This window comes from Peromyscus leucopus, chromosome 2 (assembly GCF_004664715.2).
Source record: "Peromyscus leucopus breed LL Stock chromosome 2, UCI_PerLeu_2.1, whole genome shotgun sequence".
In the NCBI taxonomy this organism is placed as follows: domain Eukaryota; kingdom Metazoa; phylum Chordata; class Mammalia; order Rodentia; family Cricetidae; genus Peromyscus; species Peromyscus leucopus.
Window position 1 is genome coordinate 64,402,098 of NC_051064.1, and position 21,414 is coordinate 64,423,511.

The window sequence follows — 21,414 nt, forward strand, 5'->3', positions numbered from 1 at the left end:
CTAGTGCGTCTGTCTGCTCCCTCTTTGCCTTGATTCCCAGAGAGAGCTCAGAGCTGCTCAGCTGTTAGACTCGACTGTTTGCTTCCCCTGACCCAGGTGTCTGGTACAGCCTCTTCTGCATTCCTCACCTTTAATATACAGTTCTCTCATGTCTGTGTGCTTGGGAGAGGCTATCTCATATTTTGAAGCAGATAAAACGGAGGTCATAAATAATATCTTTAAGTTAAATCATGATAGGAAAGGGTTAGGCATTCGGAAGCCATCTTAGCCACTGAGTATTTGAACCATGAAGTGCCACATAATTGCCCAAACCAAGAAGGGTAATGTCTCCCCTGTTGGAACAGCTGGCCCTTTGGTCAAGAAGTAAATGTTTACCATGGAAGCTGCTAAAGCTTCAGGCATTAAGTATGTCCTGCATGTGCATTAGGCATTTACAGGTGAATTGCAGATCTCCCCACTTCCACTGGGGGTGTGGGGGGGAGGGGCTTGTTTCTCTGTCCCTGAACAGAGACCCAAACATGGTCTTCAGATGATCTGCATTTTTTTTTTTTTTTTTTTTTTTTTTTTTTTTTTTTTGGTTTTTCGAGACAGGGTTTCTCCGTGTAGCTTTGCGCCTTTCCTGGAACTCACTTGGTAGCCCAGGCTGGCCTCGAACTCACAGAGATCCGACTGGCTCTGCTTCCCGAGTGCTGGGATTAAAGGCATGCGCCACCACTGCCCTGTGGTCGATATTTCCTGTGACCCGAACCTCAGGATTCTCTTGTTGAAGTGATCGCTGTCTGTCACTGCGGTTTGCGCCCTGCTGCACTGTCCCGGAAGCTGCTGAGGGGTGTGAGCTTCGTGGCATGAACCTGTGGCTTTGGGAACTATGAGCAGATATCTAGAAATGCAAAGCAGGGGTATAGAAGGTGGCTGTTAGAACCAACCTGAGTCCTCCTTGGCCTCCGGACTCTGTGACTTTATCCCCCAGCAAGAGATACAGGCTGGTCTGAACTTAATTGAAAAGAAACTCTACCGGTAACGCTGTATTTACAAAACGTTTAAGAAGCGTCTGACATGTTTTCTACAGCAGATTTGTGTTAAGAGTCTAAAAGAAGCGTTCTGTCAAAGAAATCAGAGGAGCGAGCTCACAGACAGCGAGGAGGGCCCTTTGGAGGCAGAGTTAAGTGTAATGTTCTGTCCTCATTCAGAAAAGAAAAGAAAAAGAGAGAAAAGTGTGCTCGGTCCCATCACCCGCACCCCGCCCACCCCACCCCCAGCCGCACAGGGAAGGAACATCGTCCCAGCAGATGAGTCACTGGTCTGTTCCATATTTATAGCAGCGCCGCAGAGTTTATGATTATAGTTTTGAAGCCTTGGCAGCGTGCTTTGTGCCCGGGCCGGCTGTGCGCTTTTGTTATTCCCGGCTCTGCTCTCTACTCCTCCTTGCTTCCACAGGAAGTTCAGATTCTGGCAGAGGAGCAGATTTTCTTCAGGGCAGAAACAAAAACCAAAATCCCCCATCTCCTCACACCAGGGAGGGGGTGTGTGCTGAGGAAGAGCCCACCCTTGGAGCTGCCACTCGGGGAAAACAAGGGTACCGGCGGCTCAGGCTTGCGTCCCAAAGACTTGGTGGGTGCTTCTTGGTCATGGTTGTTTCGGTGGGTCACCAATATGGCGCCCCGTGTGAGTCTCACTTCCTGACATAGTAGCCTGTTGGCTGTTGGCTCCTTTCCAGAAGGCCTGTCCTCTTCCATAAGACGTAAGATAACTCTTATCTTCATTTTAAAATGTGTGTGATTTGGGCGGGACCTTATGGCAGCCTTCTTCTCCATCTTACAGCCACAGAGGAAGAGTTTGTGTGGCCCCATCTTCTGAGCCCCCGGGGTCTGCGCACCCTACCAGTGACAGGGTTCCCTGCACTATGACGGTCTTTTGTCCTGTTAGACACTCAGGTTGTTGGTACAGTTGACCCTCCCTGCCCACATGCTCTGCAGCCACAGACTAAATCATGTCCAGTGTCATGAGGCCTGCCCTGATCGTAGAGCTAAACACGCACAGATTTTATTTTTTCCTGTCAGGACAGCGAGTGCTTATGCAACATTTACACTGGATTGGTATTGTGAGTGATCTAGAGATGATTTAAAAAACACAGGAGGGTATATATAGATCAATGAAAACATTAGAGCATTTTAGATAAGATACTTAAGCATGGACAATGGAGGGTGCCCTGGAACGGCTCCTCAGGGGATACTGAAGGACAGCTGTGCTTTTCTCAGACTGTGCTTGTCTTAGTTAGGGTTTCTATTGCTGTGAAGAGACACCATGACCACGGCAGCTCTTATAAAGGAAAACATTTAATTTGGGGTGCCTCACTTACAATTTCAGAGGTTCAGTCCATTATTACCATGGCAGGAAGCATGGTGGTGTGCAGGCAGACATGGTGCTGGAGCTCAGACTCCTTACATCTTAATCCAAAGGCAACAGGAAGTGAACTGACTCACCAGGCATGGCTTGAGCATAGATGAGACCTCAAAGCCTGCCTCTAAGTGACACAGTTCTTCCAACAAGACTACACCCATTCCAACAAGGCCACACCACCTAACAGTACCGCTCCCTTTTGGGGGGGGGGCATTTTCTTTCAAACCACCATAGTAATCTACATTTTGATGCTGGCCTAGCATGCAGGCTCCTGCCTCTGGCTCCTGGAACGCACACTATATTGCTTTCCAGTGCTTTTGGCAGCCCTGCCTTGAAGAACAGTAGTTCTTGGGCTGGAGAGATGGCTCAGGGGTTAAGAGCACTGGCTGTTCTTCCAGAGGTCCTGAGTTCAATTCCCAGCAACCACATGGTGGCTCATAACCATCTGTAATGAGATCTGATGCCCTCTTCTGACCTGCAGGCATACATGCAGACAGAACACTGTATACATAATAAATAAATGAATCTTTAAAAAAAAAAAAAAACAGTAGTTCTTTAAGTTAGCGTCTAGTTCTTCTTGACACTGTCCACCTTTTCCTTCCCTGCCACTACTCTCTGGGAACACTCGATCCCCATACCAGAGGACAGTGCAACACCAAATGTGGGAGGGGATCCGCTACCATCCAAGGGTCTCTTCAGGGAGCCAGGGACAGGGTTTCATTGGGTGTAGGTAAGAGGGACAGAGTTTCATTAGGTGTGGATAAGGTAGAGGTGACGGCCATTATCCCTGAGCCAGACCAGGTCTCAACCCAGTCTCTGCTCTTGACCTTCGTATTGGTGGTATGACTCCCGTGTGTCTTGGGGAGGGACCATCGTCTCAGAGACACCCAGTTTGCACCTGCTGAGACCTCAGCCTTCCTCTATCCTCTTTGCCTTCTGCCGTCCTCATTCATGTGGCTGGTCCTGATCTGCATCGCCACCACCATCCCCCGACATCTTTTGAATCAGAGAAAACATCCTACACACGTATTCCATGAGAAGTGGTGCTGTTTCTCATCTCTCCAACATTGCAGCTCTTCAGACACTATGGTTCTCTCATGACTTTTGTTTCTGATGCTTGTTACATCTATAGTCCCAGTGTCGGACAGTTTATCTCTCTGCCCCTTTCTGCCCAGGGAGTGTGACTCTCTCCCTCTGCCTGCTCTGTTTCCCAAAGCATGGAGACAGGTCTCTCGCTGTTGCCTACCTCCTGTCTGGAGGTGACTTCTTGCTTCCTTCACCCTACCTCTTTCTCCTTTTCAGTAACTTCTGTGAATTCCCTCATTCCATGGGGCAGTGTCTCCTCCCTCCGACTCGGATCCCCTTCAGCTCCACGGGGAACACCAACCAAACTGAAGAGAAAGCCATGCCATCCTGCATCTTCTCTCTCTGCATTCCATCATCTGCCTGCCCAGCTTCTCATCATCCCATATCCTCTTGAGTCTCTGTCCATCCATCCTGAACACCGAGCAGAATGTCATTGTGCTCGGCAGGAACAAACCTTCTATGTGTAGTTGATCCATCCAAAAACTAGCTGCTTGTTTATTAAGCCACTACCTGTTGGTAGAAAAACCTCGCCAACCCCAGCCCTACTGAGAAGATAGGTTGGGGTGTGGGATATCTTAGAATATGTCAATGGTTGTAGTGACTACTGTTCACTGTTTTAAAATAGGATTAAATGTTTTTAGGTTTACTGTATTTTATGTGTATGTGTGTTGTGCTTGCATGTATGTATGTGTACCATGTATGTGCCTGATGCTCCTGGAGTTCAGGAGAGAGCACGGAGTCCCCCGAAACTGAAGTGGTAGAAGGTTGTGAGCCACCATGTGGGTGCTGGCAGCCAAGCCCAGGTCCTCTGTAAGAACAAATGTTCTCATCTGCTGAGCTGTGTTCCCTGTTTTAGGTAGATCAAAGGATGTTTTGTTTTTTGAGACAGGATTGGTCTACATAGCCCTGGCTGTCCTGGAACTCACTGTGAAGACTAGGGTTTTGTATTAGGAAGAGAAAAACACTTTGAAACCCTGTGAAATAAAACTCACAAACTTGTAGCTGGAGAGCTTTTCTCTCCGGGTCCCACCGGGTCCCACCAAGTCCCGCCAGTCCCGGAGCCCACTTACAAAATAAACACACAGACGCTTACATTATTTAAACTGCATGGCCATTAGCTCAGGCCTATCATTGTCTAGCTCTTACTCTTATATTTAGCCCATTTCTATTAATCTATATTTTGTCACATGGCTCGTGGCTTACTGGTACCTTACATCTTGCTTGTCCTGGTGGCGGCTCCAGGCAGTCTCTCTCTCTGCCTTCCTGTTCCCTCAATTCTCCTCTCTGTTAGTCCCGCCTATACTTCCTGTCTGGCTACCGGCCAATCAGTGTTTATACAGAGTGATATCCACAGCACTAACTAAAATTTTAAAACATAACTAAATAGGATGTTCGTTGGTACCATTTTATTGAAAGTAGTTTTTTTTCCACAGGCTAGGGAGATGGCAACCAGTAAACTCCAGGCCAGATTCTTGTCTTACACACCGCTGTTTCCACATGGGTCTGCCACTGAATATTTTGTTCAAATAAATTAAGACTGTGAATCATTGTGTGTGAATAGGGTGCAGATTTTATATTTAGAGTAGGCTAATTTAGGCTGGGGGTGCAGCTCAGTTCTTGCTTACCATGTGAAAGGCCCTGGGTTCTCGGCACTGAAAAAAGAAGGAAGGAAGGAAGGAAGGAAGGAAGGAAGGAAGGAAGGAAGGAAGGAAGGAAAGAAGGAAAGGAAAGAAGGAAGGAAGGAAAGGAAAGAAGGAAGGAAACAAACCAACCCCTCCTACCCCTGTCCCCCAATTTTAACTTGCTAGGAAAACAGAAGCAACATTTAAAGAAAAATATACAGGCAAGGGCCTGGAACAGAGGATTAGTGGAAGGTGGAAGCAGAGGTGGGAATGTGAGGAATGGATGGAGAAGCCGCCGCACTCGGGGGCTTTTGCAGGCTCCTATACTAGTCACGGCACTTACACAGTATATACCCCACCCACCTAAAGATTATTCTTTAAATGATGCTCCTGTTCCCTGGCAAATTCTTTTTTTTTTTTTTTTTTTTAAGCTTTATTTATTTATGTATACAGTGTCTGTCTCCATGTGTGCTTACATGACAGAAGAGGGCATCAGATCTCATTACAGATAGTTGTGAGCCACCATGTGGTTGCTGGGAATTGAACTCAGGACCTCTGGAAGAACAGCCAGTGCTCTTAACCTCTGAGTCATCTCTCCAGCCCTCCTGGCAAGTTCTTATTGGTGGGTCCATGGCCAGAGTCCCAGCCACTTAGGAGGCTGAGGCAAAAGAATCTCTTGAGCCAGAAGTTCAAAACTAGCCTAGACAACACCTCTCATGTTAAAAGTAAGGTGTTAAAACCAGAGTAGCTCCCCTGCATTTCTCCACCAGCTTTCAAAGCAGCTGGGAGAGGAGCTGTTGTCCATGGTCAGAGTTCTTCCCTGCTCTCCTGCCCTTTGCCCCTAAGTTAGATGTGATTGTATTTAGCCTAGGTGAGAACATGGGTAGCCTGAGGACTTTTGCAGAAATGCTCATGTTCCAGGGTCCCACAGCAATCTCAAGATGCCAGTCCCATACACACACAGAGTGATATATACTCTGATAATATTAATCAATTTATTAAAAACATCTCCTTCTTCCCCACAATGAAGGAGTTTGTCTGAGAACAACCCAACACAAAGCTGCCTGACCCAGAAGTCCTCCAGTTCTGTGTCTCCATCTTCAAATGCTCCAGGCTCTTGCTCCCCAGATGGAGTTGACCAGCAGTTCTTAGAAGACTATCACAAGATGATCAAAGGGGGCTCCATTGAGGATGCCAGCCAGTACTACTGTGACAAGGTGAGGGGGGTCCAGGCGCTGCCACACTTGCCTGGGTGGCTCGGTGACCCTCTCTGTCTCGTGGGCAGGCAAATGAGTGGTTCTGACCGACAGAAAATATCTTGTCACCAACTGCTGCAGAGGGATGTAAATGACACTCTCGAATGTCTTTTAGAATGACGAAGGCGATGGCTACCTAGTCCTGATCCGTATCACGCCAGATGAAGATGGAAGATTTGGATTTAATCTTAAGGTATGCTGCGGGTACGGGTAGCCCTCAGGTTATATGCAATGGAACAGTCTTCAGGTGGATTTTGAATTTTAGTCAGAAATCTGCTACATACCTACACTGCATTAACAAAAGCAAAACCTCACTTGGGGCTCTAGAGGTAGCTCGGTCGATAAGGTTCTGGCCGTGCAAACATGAGGACCTGATTTCAGACCCCAGAAACTACCTAACAGAGGTGGGGTGTGGTAGTGTCCTTCTGTAATCCCAATACTGAGGTGGCAGAAGCAGGGGAATCCCTGGGACTTATGGCCTGTCCAGCATAATCAGCAAGCTCTGGGCAAGCAAAAGATACTGTGTCAAGAAACAAGTTAGGTAGCACCAGAGGAATGAGACCCCAAAGATGACCTCTGGCCTCCACCCATGTGCACACACTCATTCACAACTACACAGGCCTAAGAACTGGGCCTTGTATATGGTTGTACAACTACCTTATATTAAGTGTTTGCAGTGTGCCTGACATTTGCGACATTATACTAGATTTTCTGTCACCTTATTGAGCTCTTAGAATAAGTGGTTGAAACAGAGCATGTGGGGACTAATGCCTGTAACTCCAACATTTCAGAGGCTAACACAGGAAGATTATGAGTTTGAAGCTGGCCTAGACTGCATAACAAGTTCATGGCCAGCCAGAGCTGTGGAGACCTTATCTCTAAAGAAATGAAATCAATAAAGCCTAAGACGGCTGTTAAACAGATCTTACAAATGAAACTGAGGCTCAGAAAGTAGAGTGTGTGATTGGTGATCAAACTCAGCCCACAGCCCACCCAGGAGGGATTATTTAGAGAACGCTACAGCCCTGCTAGACTGATAAGGGAAGCCAGCTCTTCGAGTTGCTGGGCCTCCTTATCTAATGGGTCCCTCTAGGCAACGTCTACAAACTGCAACCATGGGCCAGCACCCATCTGCTTGTGTACATAGCATTATTGAAACAGGTGCCGCACCCATTCGCTTCGGGGATTCATTGGTGGAGTTAAATGACTACCTCAGGGCCCTCTCTCCCACTCAGCTTAAGTAGCTATTGAGGAAGCCTCACCTAACTTCCATCACACTGACTCCCACCTCCCCACTCCCTCACCCACCCCATCCCTGTTCTAGAGTGAAGCGGAGGCAGACTGCCCTTGCTGGCTGCCAGCCTCTGGCATATCATACACACCCCCTCCTGCCCAGCGGCCCTCCAGGGCCCTGCTCACAGGGGGAGCACTCACAGTACCCATGGCCCTTCCTGAGGCCTTGTGCCTCCTCTTTCGGAAAAGTTAACATAGCCCTTTTCTAGGAAATGTTGTTGGGTCCTCCAAGGGCATCTTCAGTTCCGGTGATGGGGATGTCAGGATAGACTTCTGAGCAGAGCTCTGGCTAACCTGCTGGGTAAAGAGGGGTCATCAGTGTGTTCTGTAATTCTGCAAGGGGGTCCCCAGCCCTGTGATTGATCCTCCTGTAAAACCGTCCTGAACTATAAGGCTCACAGTAAATGTGAGCCTTATATCTATATTACATCTACATATCTTTGTTGGCAAAACTACTCAAGTTTTTCATTTTATTTCCGGTTTTGTTTGCTTTAAAATATTTACAGGGAGGAGTGGATCAAAAGATGCCTCTTGTGGTCTCAAGGATAAACCCAGAGTCACCTGTAAGTAAACATATCCCATGTTAGTTACTTCCTGTGTTTGCTTTCCCCTAAGTCAAACAAGTTTCTATTTCTATGTCCCATTCCTAGGTTTGGTTGGGGTTTCGTTTTTATTTGATTGATTGGATGGCTAAGTGATCAGCTCCTCGCTTGGTTTGATCAGTAGCAACGTGTATCTGGTAATACAGACACACACAGATGGAGACACAGAGTGGGACTCCCATTAACTACAACCGTGTTGGGCAGTATGGTCCCTGAGACTGCAGCACCGTGTCACCTGGGGCCTTATTAAATGTGCGGACCCTCATGTTAGATGCAGGCCCAGCCTATAGCCCTGCTTACCCTGGATCTCTGTCTCTAATAAGATCGACCCTTGGGCAATTTGTATGCACATCTAACTTTGGGAAGTGCTACTGAGTGAAGGCAACAGAGAGCTTTCTACTTTGCCTGTTTTTTTCTTGCTTGTGTACATATTTAAGGTGTAGCATGATGTGTTGGCTAAGCCTGTATGAAGTGGACACATGGGACCTGCTCTCTTCCCTGATTTTTGTGTGATGGTTTGCTTTCAATAAAATATTGCAACGTGAGCAAGTCCCTATGCTCTCTGAGGGACCACTTGTCATAGGGGTCACTCTTCAGTCCTCATGCTGACCACTGGGGCCTGGGAAGATGGCTCAGTGGATGATGCTTATGCCGCTCAAGCATGAGGACCGTGTTTGCATCCCCAGTACCCACATAAAAGTCAGGCGCAGGTGCAATGGCCACCTGTAATCCTATTGTGTAGGAGACAGACAGGGGAACCCAGAGCAAGCTGGATAGCAGGACTAGGTGAATTGACAAGCTCCAAGATGAGTGAGAAACCCTGCCTTGGGAACACAGTGGAAAACAATCAAGGAAGATACCAATTGTCCATGTCTTTTTTTTTTTTTTTTTTTTGGTTTTTCAAGACAAGAGTTTCTCTGATTAAGAGCCGCTGCCTCGCTGTCCTGGAACTTGCTTTGTAGACCAGGCTGGCCTCGAACTCACAGAGATCCACCTGCGTATGCCTCCCAAGTGCTGGGATTAAAGGCGTGTGCCACCACACCCGGGCCATCCATGTCTTTATGCATGTATGCATGTGAAAATACACACACATTCACATACACACACACACACACACACACACACACACACACACACACACGCAGGATTTTTTTGTTTGTTTGTTTTTCTAAACTTGTCTTGCTGTTTACCAGTTGCTTTTTGTTTGTTTCTAGGGAAGAAGGTTTGCCTTCCCACACCATTCTGTTCATCATTTTGCTGTGCAGTGGTTTCTGCCCCTGCTATAGGGTGACGACAATATATTTCTCCCTTGTAAGACAGATAAATGCTCATTCATAGCTGGCTAGGCATGTTCAAACAGTCCGTCCAACCAACAGAAGTTTGGAGGCATCCTTGAGTTGTTCTAATCAGCAAGGTGGGCTCCCGTGGATAAGTGCTCAGTAAACCCGGCTTCCCTGCTCAGAAGTGTCCATAGCTCACATTCTGATCCCTTTAAAGTCCCACCAACCTTGCAGCAGCTACACAAACGATGACAGTCATACCCAGGGGAGAGGGGGTGAACTTGATCGCAGTCTCAGGTGTCTGGCATCGGAGAGAGGCGGCCTTCTTCTTCCCCCTGAGGCCAATGCTATGGTAACAGAGACACTCACTTCCCTCCACCAGGCCGACACTTGCATGCCTAAGCTGAATGAAGGGGATCAGATCGTGTTGATCAATGGCCGGGACATCTCAGAGCACACTCATGACCAGGTGGTGATGTTCATCAAAGCAAGCCGGGAGTCCCACTCCAGAGAACTGGCCCTGGTGATCAGGAGGAAAGGTAACACACAGGCCCCGGGGGGCGGAGCCGCAGGACGCCGCCTTAGAGGAGCCTCGGCTTACTGCCTAGTTTCTTTGTTTTTTTGGTTTTCTGAGACAGCTCCCACACTGTAGTCCAGGCTATACTCCAGCGTGCAGCAATTCTTCTGCTTCAGTTTCCCGGATGTTTCCATGATAAGCCTGAGACTTCATTCCCGGGATGCATGCTATATTTTCTACAGTAGTAGTCAGCATTTGCAAAATGAAAATTTTAACAACTGGCTGCTATCTGGCTTGTCACCACCACAAACCAAAAAATAGGAAGATCTGTCTGCAGGGGCCCTAAGTGCTCCTGGCCAGGCCTCTGGAGAGAGGTAACCTCAGTACCCCTTTACCTGGGCCTAGAGCCCTGTAATTCTAGCAGCCCCAGCCCAGCTGGCTCACATCCCTCTCTGAGCTTGCCTGGCTCTGAAGGAGACTTACTAGGTCCTATCTTATTCTGGAGTGTTTCTCTTTGTCAGGGAGGCGGTTAGGATCAGAGGGCAGGGACCTGACCCCACCTCCTACACGGGAAAACCTCCAAGTTAACCAGTCTTCCTTATGTTCCTCAGATGTGACATGAACATAGGTAGCCTAGACTCTTCCTCAGGGCTCCTGTGCAGATGAAATGACAATACTCGGAGCGCTGGGGAGATGGGGCGTGCTATAGATATGTGAAGAAAGGCCTCTTGACTATTGTTGCTATTACTGTTGTTGTTTTAATATACTGAGCCAAATAGCCCCAACTAGGGACAGTGAGAGAATGAAGAAAAATGGACACACAGACAGGAAAGCTGGGGTCTTATGATGGTGCATGTAAGAACAAAAATAAAAAAGGGTCATATGGGCTGTGTGCACTCTGGTAGATGACACAGACACACATAGACAGGAAAGCCGGGGTCTTATGGGCTGTGTGCACTCCGATAGATGGCACAACCTAGAACCAAACTGTGTTGACTGTGTACATTGCAGGGAGAGGAGTTTGCTAGACTCTGTAGGCGGAGTCTGGGGCCAGCAGTCTCAGGCTGTAAACATCTGGGAGGAGGAAGCTGCAGTTGCTAGTGTTCGCACACACTGGCCAGTCATTCACAAACACTCGTACTTGGACTACAGAGTGACTGTGCCATTCTGAGCCTGGCCTGAGGAAGGCTTTGTTAATTTCCCATGGTTCCAAGGCATTGGTCCTTAACATGGCTGTGCCTGTAACAACAATACACATTCATTCAGGACTTGTATGCTCTTTATAAATTCACTCAAAGCTTCCTCAGCTCCCCACATGTCTGTATTACCTTTATTATTATTATTATGGTTTTGTTTTGGTTTTGAGACAGGGTTTCTCTGTGTAACAGCCATCTTGGAACTTGTTCTGGAGCCCAGGCTGACTTCGAACTCAATAAGATCCGCCTGCCTCTGCCTCCCAAGTGCTGGGATTAAAGGCGTGTGCCACTACCGCCTGGCTATTATTCTTATTGTTATTACATTTATCCATTTTATCTTTGTATGCATGTGTGTGAGTACAGTGTGTACATGCACTTGGAGTTCAAAGGACAACCAAGGAGTCAGTTTCCTCTTCCACCATGTGGAAATCAAACTCAGGTGGTCAGGCTTGCTGGCAGGCGCCCCTGCTCACTGAGCCATCCGGCTGGCCCTTACATAACTTTAAATACTAACCTGAATGGAGGCTGGATCTTAGTTGGCCTCAGTGTAGTCACACCCCAATGCCCCACACCCTGTTCCCACTAGGACCCTATCCTGAGCCAGCTAGAGCCATGCTCACCCCACCTCTTCTGGGAGGCCATGACAGCTCTCCAGCACCCACCCCATGACACCACACCACAGATCCCAGCAGCCTGCTAGAACTCGGATGCTCAATGGGAGTCGAGCGGTAACAGGACACACCAGGGAAGGTGTGCCTTGTGCTGGCTGCTGTATGGTGGCATGCCCTTTAACCCTCATGGGTCTCCTGAGCGCTGGGATCCTCATCCCCACGTAGACAAATCAGGAAACAAAGCCACAGAGTAGGGAAAACAGTTGCCTCACTGCCATGCGGCTATGGCCACAGGTTGATAGGCGGCCAAAGGGGCCGGTCCACTATCTGTGACTTCCTGGGTGTCCAGGCCCACAGGAAAGGCCACTTCTGTTGGCCACAAGGGACCCGTGCCTGCTGGAGGTAAGGAAAACCTAGCATGTACTATGAGGGACCATCTGTTTTCAAGCAGCTAGGATAATAATTTTATTTATTGCATAAATCTCTTAAGTGAGAAATGTGAATTGATTTAAAGAAAAGGAAGTCAATGAAGTTAACGCACAGGGTTGCAAATGTAACAGAAACCGCAAGAAGAATTGATTTGCTGTGGCCAGTGAACGTGGCCTTTGAAGTCAGGTAAAGATATGGACTGCATTCCCATGGCCTGCCCAGACAGCCTGGGTGACTTTGGAAGAACTCTCCGGAGTGGAAAGCTCAACAGCTGACTCTGAGGATTCCGTTTTAACTACATGGGGAAATTCAGAGTTCTTTAGTTACTTTCTCCTTTCTGCTTGTCTTGAAAGTCGGGAGCCGTTGAAAGCTCAGTGAGGGAACAGTAAAGGGAAAATTCAGAAATGATCCTAAAGGGAAGAGAAAGTCCGGGTTGATGATGGCATCTGAGGTGAAGTGTTGTAGAAGGCAGAGAAGGGGAGGAGACAGGCCTCCGCAGACAGTGAGAACTGGAATTCGGATCTCTAGCGCCCATGTCAAAAATGAGGTGCTTTATCCCAGCACATGAGAGGCAGACGGCACCCCTAGAATAGGCAGCTAACTTGACTGCCCAGTTCATTGAGTTCTAGGTCCAAGTGACAGGCCCTGTCTCAGAATATAAGATGGAGAGTGATGGAGGAAGACACGTGATATCAACCTTTGACCTCCCGAAGCACACAGATACATATCACACACACACACACACACACATACACACACACACACACACACACACACACACACACACACACTGGGAGCTTGGGCCTGTATTTTTCTTGAACTGGAAGAGGTGGGGCTGGTGGGCAGAGACGTTGGCACCTGTGCTAATCACTTGACAAATTGATCTCAGATTAAAAGAAGGCTGGGGGGTGGGGGAAGAGGAACTACACAATGGGACAGTGAGATACAGCTCAGTGGGTAAAGGTACCCGCCACCAAGCCTGATGGTCAGGTAGGAGAGAACCAACCCTAAGGTTATCCCTGATGTCCACACATGCACTCACACGCGTACACACATGCACACAAAATGATAAATAGAAACCTAATTTAAAATTTTTGTAAAAAGAAAAACTAGACTGTGGGAAATAGTAATGTCACAGGGAGAGCTTGGGGCCTCCCCATGTGTCTCGAAGAGTGCCCATGTTAAGGATGCTGTGAGAGAACCAGAGAGCAAACGGCTTCTTTCTTTCTTTGAGGCTCTGGGAACTGAACCTAGAGCCTCGCGCATGCTAAGCAACCTCTCTACCACTAAGCTGTATTCCCAGCCCATGAGTTCTTTCTTCAACAGCGTTCATCCCCATGCCTCCCTCACCTTTGGCCCACAGCCTGCCAGGGTCGCTCACCTAGAACTGGTATTGGGTACAAATGATGCCCGTGTACTTGGTCATCTAATGAGGCAAGTGGAGCACCACACCTGGTGTCCTGGGCCGATGAGGAGAGTGACCAGCCCATTGTCCTTCCTGTCTGTCTGTTCCAGCTGTGCGCTCACTGGCGGAGATCAGAGCGGAAGATGAGCTGAGCCAGCTTTTCCCAGAAGCCATGTTTCCTGTATGTCCTGAGGGTGGGGACAGTCTGGAGGGATCCATGGAACTGCTGAAGAAAGGTCTGGAGAGTGGTACAGTGCTGATCCAGTTTGAGGTAAGGGGATCCCAGGGCCTAGTCTCCACCCACTTACTCTCGTGTGCCTCTGCTGCAGCTGGTGGCAGAGCTGGAGCGTGGTCCCGTCTCCTCGGCCAGGGTGACTCTGGTTCACAGGCCTCAGCCACCAGAATCTCAGTGAGGACCTCAGCAAGGCTTATCCTCCCCAAGGCCTGATAGAGGCCACTCAATCCTCAGGCTCAGAGTGATGAAGCATCAGGTGAAGAAGGCCCAGAACCTCTTCCAGGTGTTCAACTCGCCCACTGTCTTCCAGCAACAATCTGTAGGCAGGGCTGGCCTGTCAGAAACTGAGGATGAGGGGCTCTGAACCTGCCGGGCTGCCAGCAATAGCTCTAAACTCCACAGGAGAGAAAATGGTGGCATCCATGGGATGGAAACATGTCAGCGCCCTACCCCCAACTACACTTGGAATTTAGAGAGTTGGTATCATCCCACAAGGGCACAGTGTCTGGCCTTCCAAGGCCACCAGACCACAGAAACATAGTCTGTCCTGTCTTCTTGGGAAGGGTGGATCTGTGGTACACCGGGTAATGCCTCTGTCTGCAGCAGCTCTCACCGAGGCCTTTCACACAACCCCCAAAAGCAAAACTGCTTTCTAGGGAGTTTTATCTACCACTAACCAAATGAAAAAAAGAATCTGTTCATCTGCCATGTGTGTTTTAAGGTAAAAGAAAACTTGTTCATGCAATGAACAGGTAAATGCATGGTGCCTCGGTATGCTGGAGGCTGAGGCAGGAGGATCACAAGTTTGAGCCCAGCCTGGACCACATAGTAAGATCCTGTCTCAGAAAGGGGGCTGCGGTAGGGAGAGGAGAAGGAGAAATACAGAAGAATCTAGTTAATATTGTTAACACAGTTAACGGTGCCGTACACGGTTGGTCTCAGCTCACAGAGTAAGGATAAGAGGAGCTGATGGGATTCAGGAACAGATCCACAACACATCATTGATTAGAAAAACCCTGGAAAATGACAAGGAAAGGTGGGCAGTTTGTCAGATGTGTCGGACTTCAGAGTGACTCGGGAAGGAAGTGTAGAACAGCTGCCGGGCGCAAAGGAATGCCAAGCACAAAGCTTTCAGCAACAGGCTTACCTTATGGTAGCCTCGGGCCCAGAATGTAAATTCCGCTAGAGCAGTGTGCGTTCAACAGCAGTGAAAAGAATTCCATGGGAGAAAAAGCAAAGGTGATTGGTTGACGCCTCCCCTTCCACCACCACCACACCAATAGAGGAGTCTCAATTTTTTAATTAACTGGGTGTCTGGACAAGTAGCATAAAAGCTCGCATCTTGTGGCAGTGATATTTGGATGAGAAACTGTGACATCAACACTCCAGAATAATTGAGACAAAGACTCCAGTCCAGGCTTAGACTCCATGAGGTTTCTCTTTCTGGGGCTGGGGCTGCTGTGACCTGGGAGGGATTGATGGATTATTTGTTGATTCAGCCAGTATGTCTGAGGTACTTTGGGAACATGATGAGGGATGAAGAAGGATGCTTCTAGCCATAAGCAGCTTGTCGTCTAATTTTGGTATATTTAGGGGACTGTATGTGAGACCAAGCAAGACAGGGTAAGATTTTATAATCATGAGTGTATGTTCCCTGGCAACTGGTAATTCCAGTTGATCAGAAACCCCACAAGGAGGCACTGTGGGCTCTCCTTGGGAACCTGAAGCCATGCTCTTTCCCTAACAAAATCCTTCACTTGCTCTTGGCTGAACTTTGGTGAGCTTTGGAAGCCCCATAAGGTTCTCCTTGCAATGATTTCATCAGCTTCTAAAAGTTTGTTAAAAGCATTTCTTTTTCGGCACTAGAGGTACAATGCCCTATCTATTGTGCCACGGAGCCACCTTTAAGAATATTTCCTAAAGAGTGAGCCTGTAGCCACTTATATGGAAATCATGTGGGGAGCTGTGGCCCACAGCTACCAGACATTGGTGTTTTAACAAAGTCACCTGAGAGTTTGTGTGTGTTTAGGGGCACTAATTTAGTATTATTAGCTCGTGATGTGGAAGTGGGCTTGTGTGGCATGCAACGTGCATATAGAGATCAGAGGACAGCCTTGTGACGTCAGGATTTCTCTCTGTAGCCCTGGCCATCCTGGAACTTGTAGATCTGCCTGCCTCTGCCTCCCAAGTGCTAGGACTAAAGACGTGCGTCACCACTGCCTGGCTCGTTTATTTTCTTCTGTGTGGGTTTTAGAGATTGAACTCAGGTTGCCAGACTTTAGCATCCAGCACCTCTAGCCAATGAGCTGCCTCTCCTGTCCTCCCTTGAGGTCTTGATGCATCAATTGATCCCAGGGAAGAAGGTAGAAATGGTCTCAGGCTCATTGCCTGCTACTGCCTCTCCCTGCCCTCCGGAGGATGCCGTAACAACATGCACAGCTGGGCGGTGGTGGTGCACATCTTTAATCCAGCACTCAAGAGGCAGAGGCAGGTGGATCTCCGTGAGTTTGAGGCCAGCCTGATCTATAAAGCGAGTTCCAGGACAGCTAAGGGCTGTTACAGAGAAACCTTGTCTCAAAAAGCAAAACCAACAAGAACATGCACATTTGGGGTTTACCCTTCAGTCTGCTGCACTTATTTCATGTTCTAGGAAGCTCCCCTTTTAAATAATGTCTATTGAAGTCTAAGATACTGACTGATCTGCAATGGGGCTGCTGAAATCTAAGAGCCCTCTGGGTGTCCCTCACTGCCCCTCAAGGGGCCCTAGGCTCCTGGGAGCATCACATGACACCAGCATCTTGGGGTGGAGGGTGTGTTCCAACACTAAGTGGAAGGACCCAAGGAAACCAGACCAAACAGGAAACTCCCAGGAAAGGCAGTCTTTATGAGCCCTTGCTGTATCCAGGGCATCAGCATCTGTAATTCTTTTAGGCGGTTTCATCCCATAGCACACAGGAGGGAGGAGAACCTCAGATTGATCTCATGCTCAAAGGCTCATAGTAGAAGTCAGAGAGCCTGACTGGGCCCAGGCCGGGTACCAATACCTCGAGCTTGTTCTTTTAACCACCATGTACACAGGCTTAGGAAACTGAGATGTTCTTGGCCTGTGAAGTTGTTATTAGAGGCATACGCGTCAACACTATCTGGGAGGCTGTCTAGCCACATGGAGCCAGACAGACTTTAAATTCTGGCTCTACCTCTTACCCCTTTAACCTCTGTGGCCCTTGTCTCCCCATGTGTAAATTGGGTGTCTCCTGAATTGATTGTAAGGAGTGGATGAGATAAATGCTTAATGAATTGTCTGGCCTGTGATAAGAACACGATAAAAATTAATAGCTGTTATTATTTATAAACCAAGAGAGGCTTCAAGAGCAGACCCAGCCTGAATAAGGTATTATCACTTGGCACTGAGCTTGGAGCCCTGGGCTGTCAATTCCAGAGTCACAGAATCCTTCCTCCCATCCCCCATCTCCAGGTCTGTGTCCTCCCATCCTCTAGTACCTTGACCAGTGGGCTGCTCAGCTGGTGGTAGCTGTGCTCTGTGGACAAGTGCTGGGGGGGGGGGGGGGATATCCTGGTCCCCAGCAGGCATCCGCACTGCCTCTTCCACGACACAGAGTGCCTGCCTGAGGGTTGTGGTCTGAAGACAGATCTCCCCATCTCACTCTTGTAAAGCTTATTATAAACATTTTTTCTCATTAAGGGAATCCCTTCATCCTTTTCTGTGCCTTCCAGTAAACAGAATTGGTCCCCACCGTACCAGAAAAGCAACAATAATTAGCATTTCTAAAGCACTTTGCAGTCTACTGAGTGTGTTTCACATGTTACCTGCATGAACTCTCACATCATCTGGGAAACGGATGTGGCAGGAATTATTAGAATCAGTCTTGTAAAGTCTTTTGGAGCTGAAGATTGAAGCCAGGACTTCTGCCACCCTAAGCATGCACTCTGCCACTGTGCCCCAAACACAGCCCAGACAGAAATGGAGAAAAGGAGGTTCAGAGGTGTTCCGGAACTCATCCAGTGCATACACCTCGTCGAGGACAGACCTAAAATTAGATCCATGTTGACAATGAAAATCTGGGGCTAGAGATAGCTCAGCCGTTAAGAGCAAACACTGCTCTTCCAGAGGACCCAAATGTAGTTCCCAGCACCTATGTTGGGTGGTTCATAATTTCCTGTAACTGTAGCTCCAAGGGATCTGACTCTTCATCATCTAGCCTCCTCATGTCCTTATACCCATGTATGCAAATCAACACATGGACACACACATAAACATAACTAAAAATAAAATAGATCTAAAGACAAAACCCTAAAATCTAAAATATACCTGGGTGGGTATTGGATACCTATAGTCTGAGCTACTCGTAATGTTGAAGCAAGAGGATCATTAAACCCAGGAGATATGAGACCACCCTAGGCAGCATAGCAAGACCTTGACTCAGATACACACAAAAATTCAATCACAACTGGGTGGTGGTGGCGCATGACTTTAATCCCAACATTCTGGAGGCAGAGCCAGGCGAATCTCTATGAGTTTGAGGCCAGCCTAGTCTACAAAACGAGTTCTAGGACAGTCAGGGCAGTTACACAGAGTAACTCTGTCTCCAAAGAACCATAAAACATAAAACAAAAAAACAAAATAACCTTCAGTCATCGTCTGGAGCTCACACTTACTGAGTATGACTCAACTCTTTCCCATTCTGCTTCTTTCTGGCCTACTGTTAGTGCCTGCCTCCTTGGAGACTTGTGGAGTTCAGTTGATATAAAATGAGCCTTGCAAGGCAGTAGCCTCTTCCTGGATAAATGGATGGTAGATGGGTGGGTGGATGGGCAAGTGAGTTGATGGATTGACAGATGGGCTGATAAATGGATGGATGAATAGATGAATTGTTGGCCGGATGGATCTTTAGATGGGTGGGTGGATGGATAGTTAGATGGGTGAATGGATGGATGGATAGGTGGATAGATAGAGAACAGTATCTACAAGAGACCTCTGAGGGTCTTTTCCACCCCACCTAACTTTGCCCATTACCTTACATCAGCCCATCTTTACCAACACAAAAAAATCATCTGTGTCTGACCTGTGTTTCTTAGTTGACGTCTACATTGTCACTCAGGGAACTACCATTAGGGTCAAAACAAGTGACTCCCTGGCTCCTGTGATAATTACAGAATTTGTATCTGGAAGGGTGGAGGTAGCTCAGCAACACTCCTCAGAGATTGAGATCAGTACATGTCGCAATTAGCAAGGACAATTGCACCTTCCAGATTAGATCGGACCCCTGGAAAGAGTGCATTGAAAAGAATTCCTTTCTGTCAGATGAGGTGGCACACACCTATATCAGGAGGATGAGGAAGTCTAGGCCAACCTAAGTTACATACCTCATTACCTATAATCTCAGGCCTCAGCAACCTGAGGCCAGGGGATTGCCATGAGTTCAGAGTCAACCTTAGGCTACGGAGTAGACCCTACCTCAAAAAAGAAAACAACAAAAAAAATTCTTTTAAAACATGTATTATTGTTGTGCATGTGAGTGCAAACACACATACATGCCACAATGCACCTGTGGTGGCCAAGGGACCAGGGGACAGTTTTGTGGAATAGTATTTGGGGGGATTGAACTCAGGTCACCAGATTCTATGGCAAGCATCTTTATGCACTGAGCCATCTCACTGGCCCAGTTTTTGCCTTTCTTTAAGAAAGGAAAAAAGTGAGCTGGGTGGTGGTGGTGGTGGTGGTGGTGGTGGTGGTGGTGATACAATGCCTTTAATCCCAGCATCGGGAGGCAGAGGCAGATGGATCTCTGAGTTTGAGGCCAGCCTGGTCTGCAGAGCTAGTTCCAGAAGAGCCAGAGCTACGTAGAAACTCTATCTCGCCCCCCCCCTCCAAAAAAAAAAAAAAAAAAAGAAAGGAAAAGTAAAGGGCATGGTGGCACACATTTAATTCCATCACTCAGGAGGTAGAGACAGGTGGATCTCCATGAGTTCCAGGCCAGCCAGGGCTTCATGGTAAGGCTGTTGGTTAAGTGGCGGCGCTCGTGGGGTGGCCATGCTGACTACTGGATGCTGCAGTGGCAGAAGAATCTTGAGCCATGGTTACCTTTCTAGAGTTTCATTGGGAAAAAGGGGGGGGGAGAGAAAGGGAGAGAGAGAGAGAGAGAGAGAGAGAGAGAGAGAGAGAGAGAGAGAGAGAGAGAGAGAGAGAGCATGCAGAGGAGGGAGAGTCCAGAAGGAGAGCGTACAGAAAAGAGAGGGCATGCCTGTTTTTTAGGCTGGGATGCTGTCACAGGCTGGTGATGTAATTAAGGACATAATCCTTACAGAGACCCTGTCTCAAAAAGGAAGAAAGGGAGGGAGGGAGGGAGGGAGGGAGGGAGGGAGGGAGGGAGGGAGGGAGGGAGAGGATGGAAGAAAGAGAAAGAGAGAGAGAGAGAGAGAGAGAGAGAGAGAGAGAGAAGAGAGAGAAGAGAAGAAAGAAAGAAAAGAAAGGAAGGAAGGAAGGAAGGAAGGAAGGAAGGAAGGAAGGAAGGAAGGAAGGAAGGAAGGAAGGAATAAAGCCTGCAAAGATGAGTGTGCAATACATTTATAGAGGAAAAGGGACGTCTTCAGTGTCTCCCGGGAAGGGTAAACTGCTAATGCTTCCACCAGATAGTGCCAGGAGAGCCACGTCTTGGCGCCATTCTGAGACTAGGCTCTCCTTGGCTTAATTATATGGCGCCATGTCTAAGAAAGCCTGACTTGTCATGGTTCAGTCATGTGGCTTCCACCTTTTGTTTCTGTTTTTGTTTCTGTCCTAAGGATTAAACCCGGGGCTCCATGAGAGCCAGACACGTGCTCTGCTGCTCAGCTGCGCCCCCAGCCCATTTGTTTGTTTGTTCATTCTTTCAGAGTTACTGTGTTTTTGAGTGTTTTGTCTGTATGCGTGTCTGCACCACATACATGCCTGGTGCTTGTGGAGGTCCGAAGCGGGGAGTCAGGTTCCCTGGAACCAGAGTTACAAACGGCGGTGAGCTAGGAATGGACCGCAGGTCCTCTGCAAGAGCAGCAAGCACTCTTAACCACTGAGCCATCTCTCCAGCCCCTGTTTATTTGTTCTTGGAGAAAGGATCTCATTGAGTTTTCCAGTCCATCCTTGAGCTCACTGTGTAGCCCAGGCCTTAGCCTTCCAGGTAACAAGGATTGTGGCCCAGGACCCCAAGCTGGGCACTGGCTTCCGCTCTTTTGTAAAGTAGCCGCTCCCAACACTGCAGTGTTTTTACTGAGCACCTACTGTGTGACAGGCACAGTGCTGGCCTTCAGCTCTGTCTGGCCAATGAAACATGATCCCTGCATTCAGTGGAGGGGACAGTTGAGTGGTGACTGTGGGGTGTAGACAGCAGGTATCTTTGAAGTCACCTCTGACTCAGATGCTAGCTGCACTTTGCCCTCTCCTTAGCCAGGGTCGCCTCGCCTCCTCTCCCCACCTTACCTTTCCCTGTC

General features: G+C 48.2%; 1 protein-coding gene across 5 annotated transcripts in view; it reads left to right on the plus strand.

Moving 5' to 3' along the window:
* The window catches only part of Ptpn3 (protein tyrosine phosphatase non-receptor type 3), a 163,238-nt gene that overhangs the window by 119,995 nt on the left and 21,829 nt on the right, over positions 1-21,414 (plus strand). For all 5 annotated transcript variants that reach the window (XM_037202637.1, XM_028883001.2, XM_028883002.2 and 2 more), the window contains 5 exons: positions 6,139-6,325; positions 6,480-6,557; positions 8,164-8,220; positions 9,922-10,078; positions 13,808-13,968. In XM_037202637.1, coding sequence (XP_037058532.1) covers positions 6,139-6,325; positions 6,480-6,557; positions 8,164-8,220; positions 9,922-10,078; positions 13,808-13,968 — 640 coding nt within the window. The remainder of the gene's footprint in view (positions 1-6,138; positions 6,326-6,479; positions 6,558-8,163; positions 8,221-9,921; positions 10,079-13,807; positions 13,969-21,414) is intronic.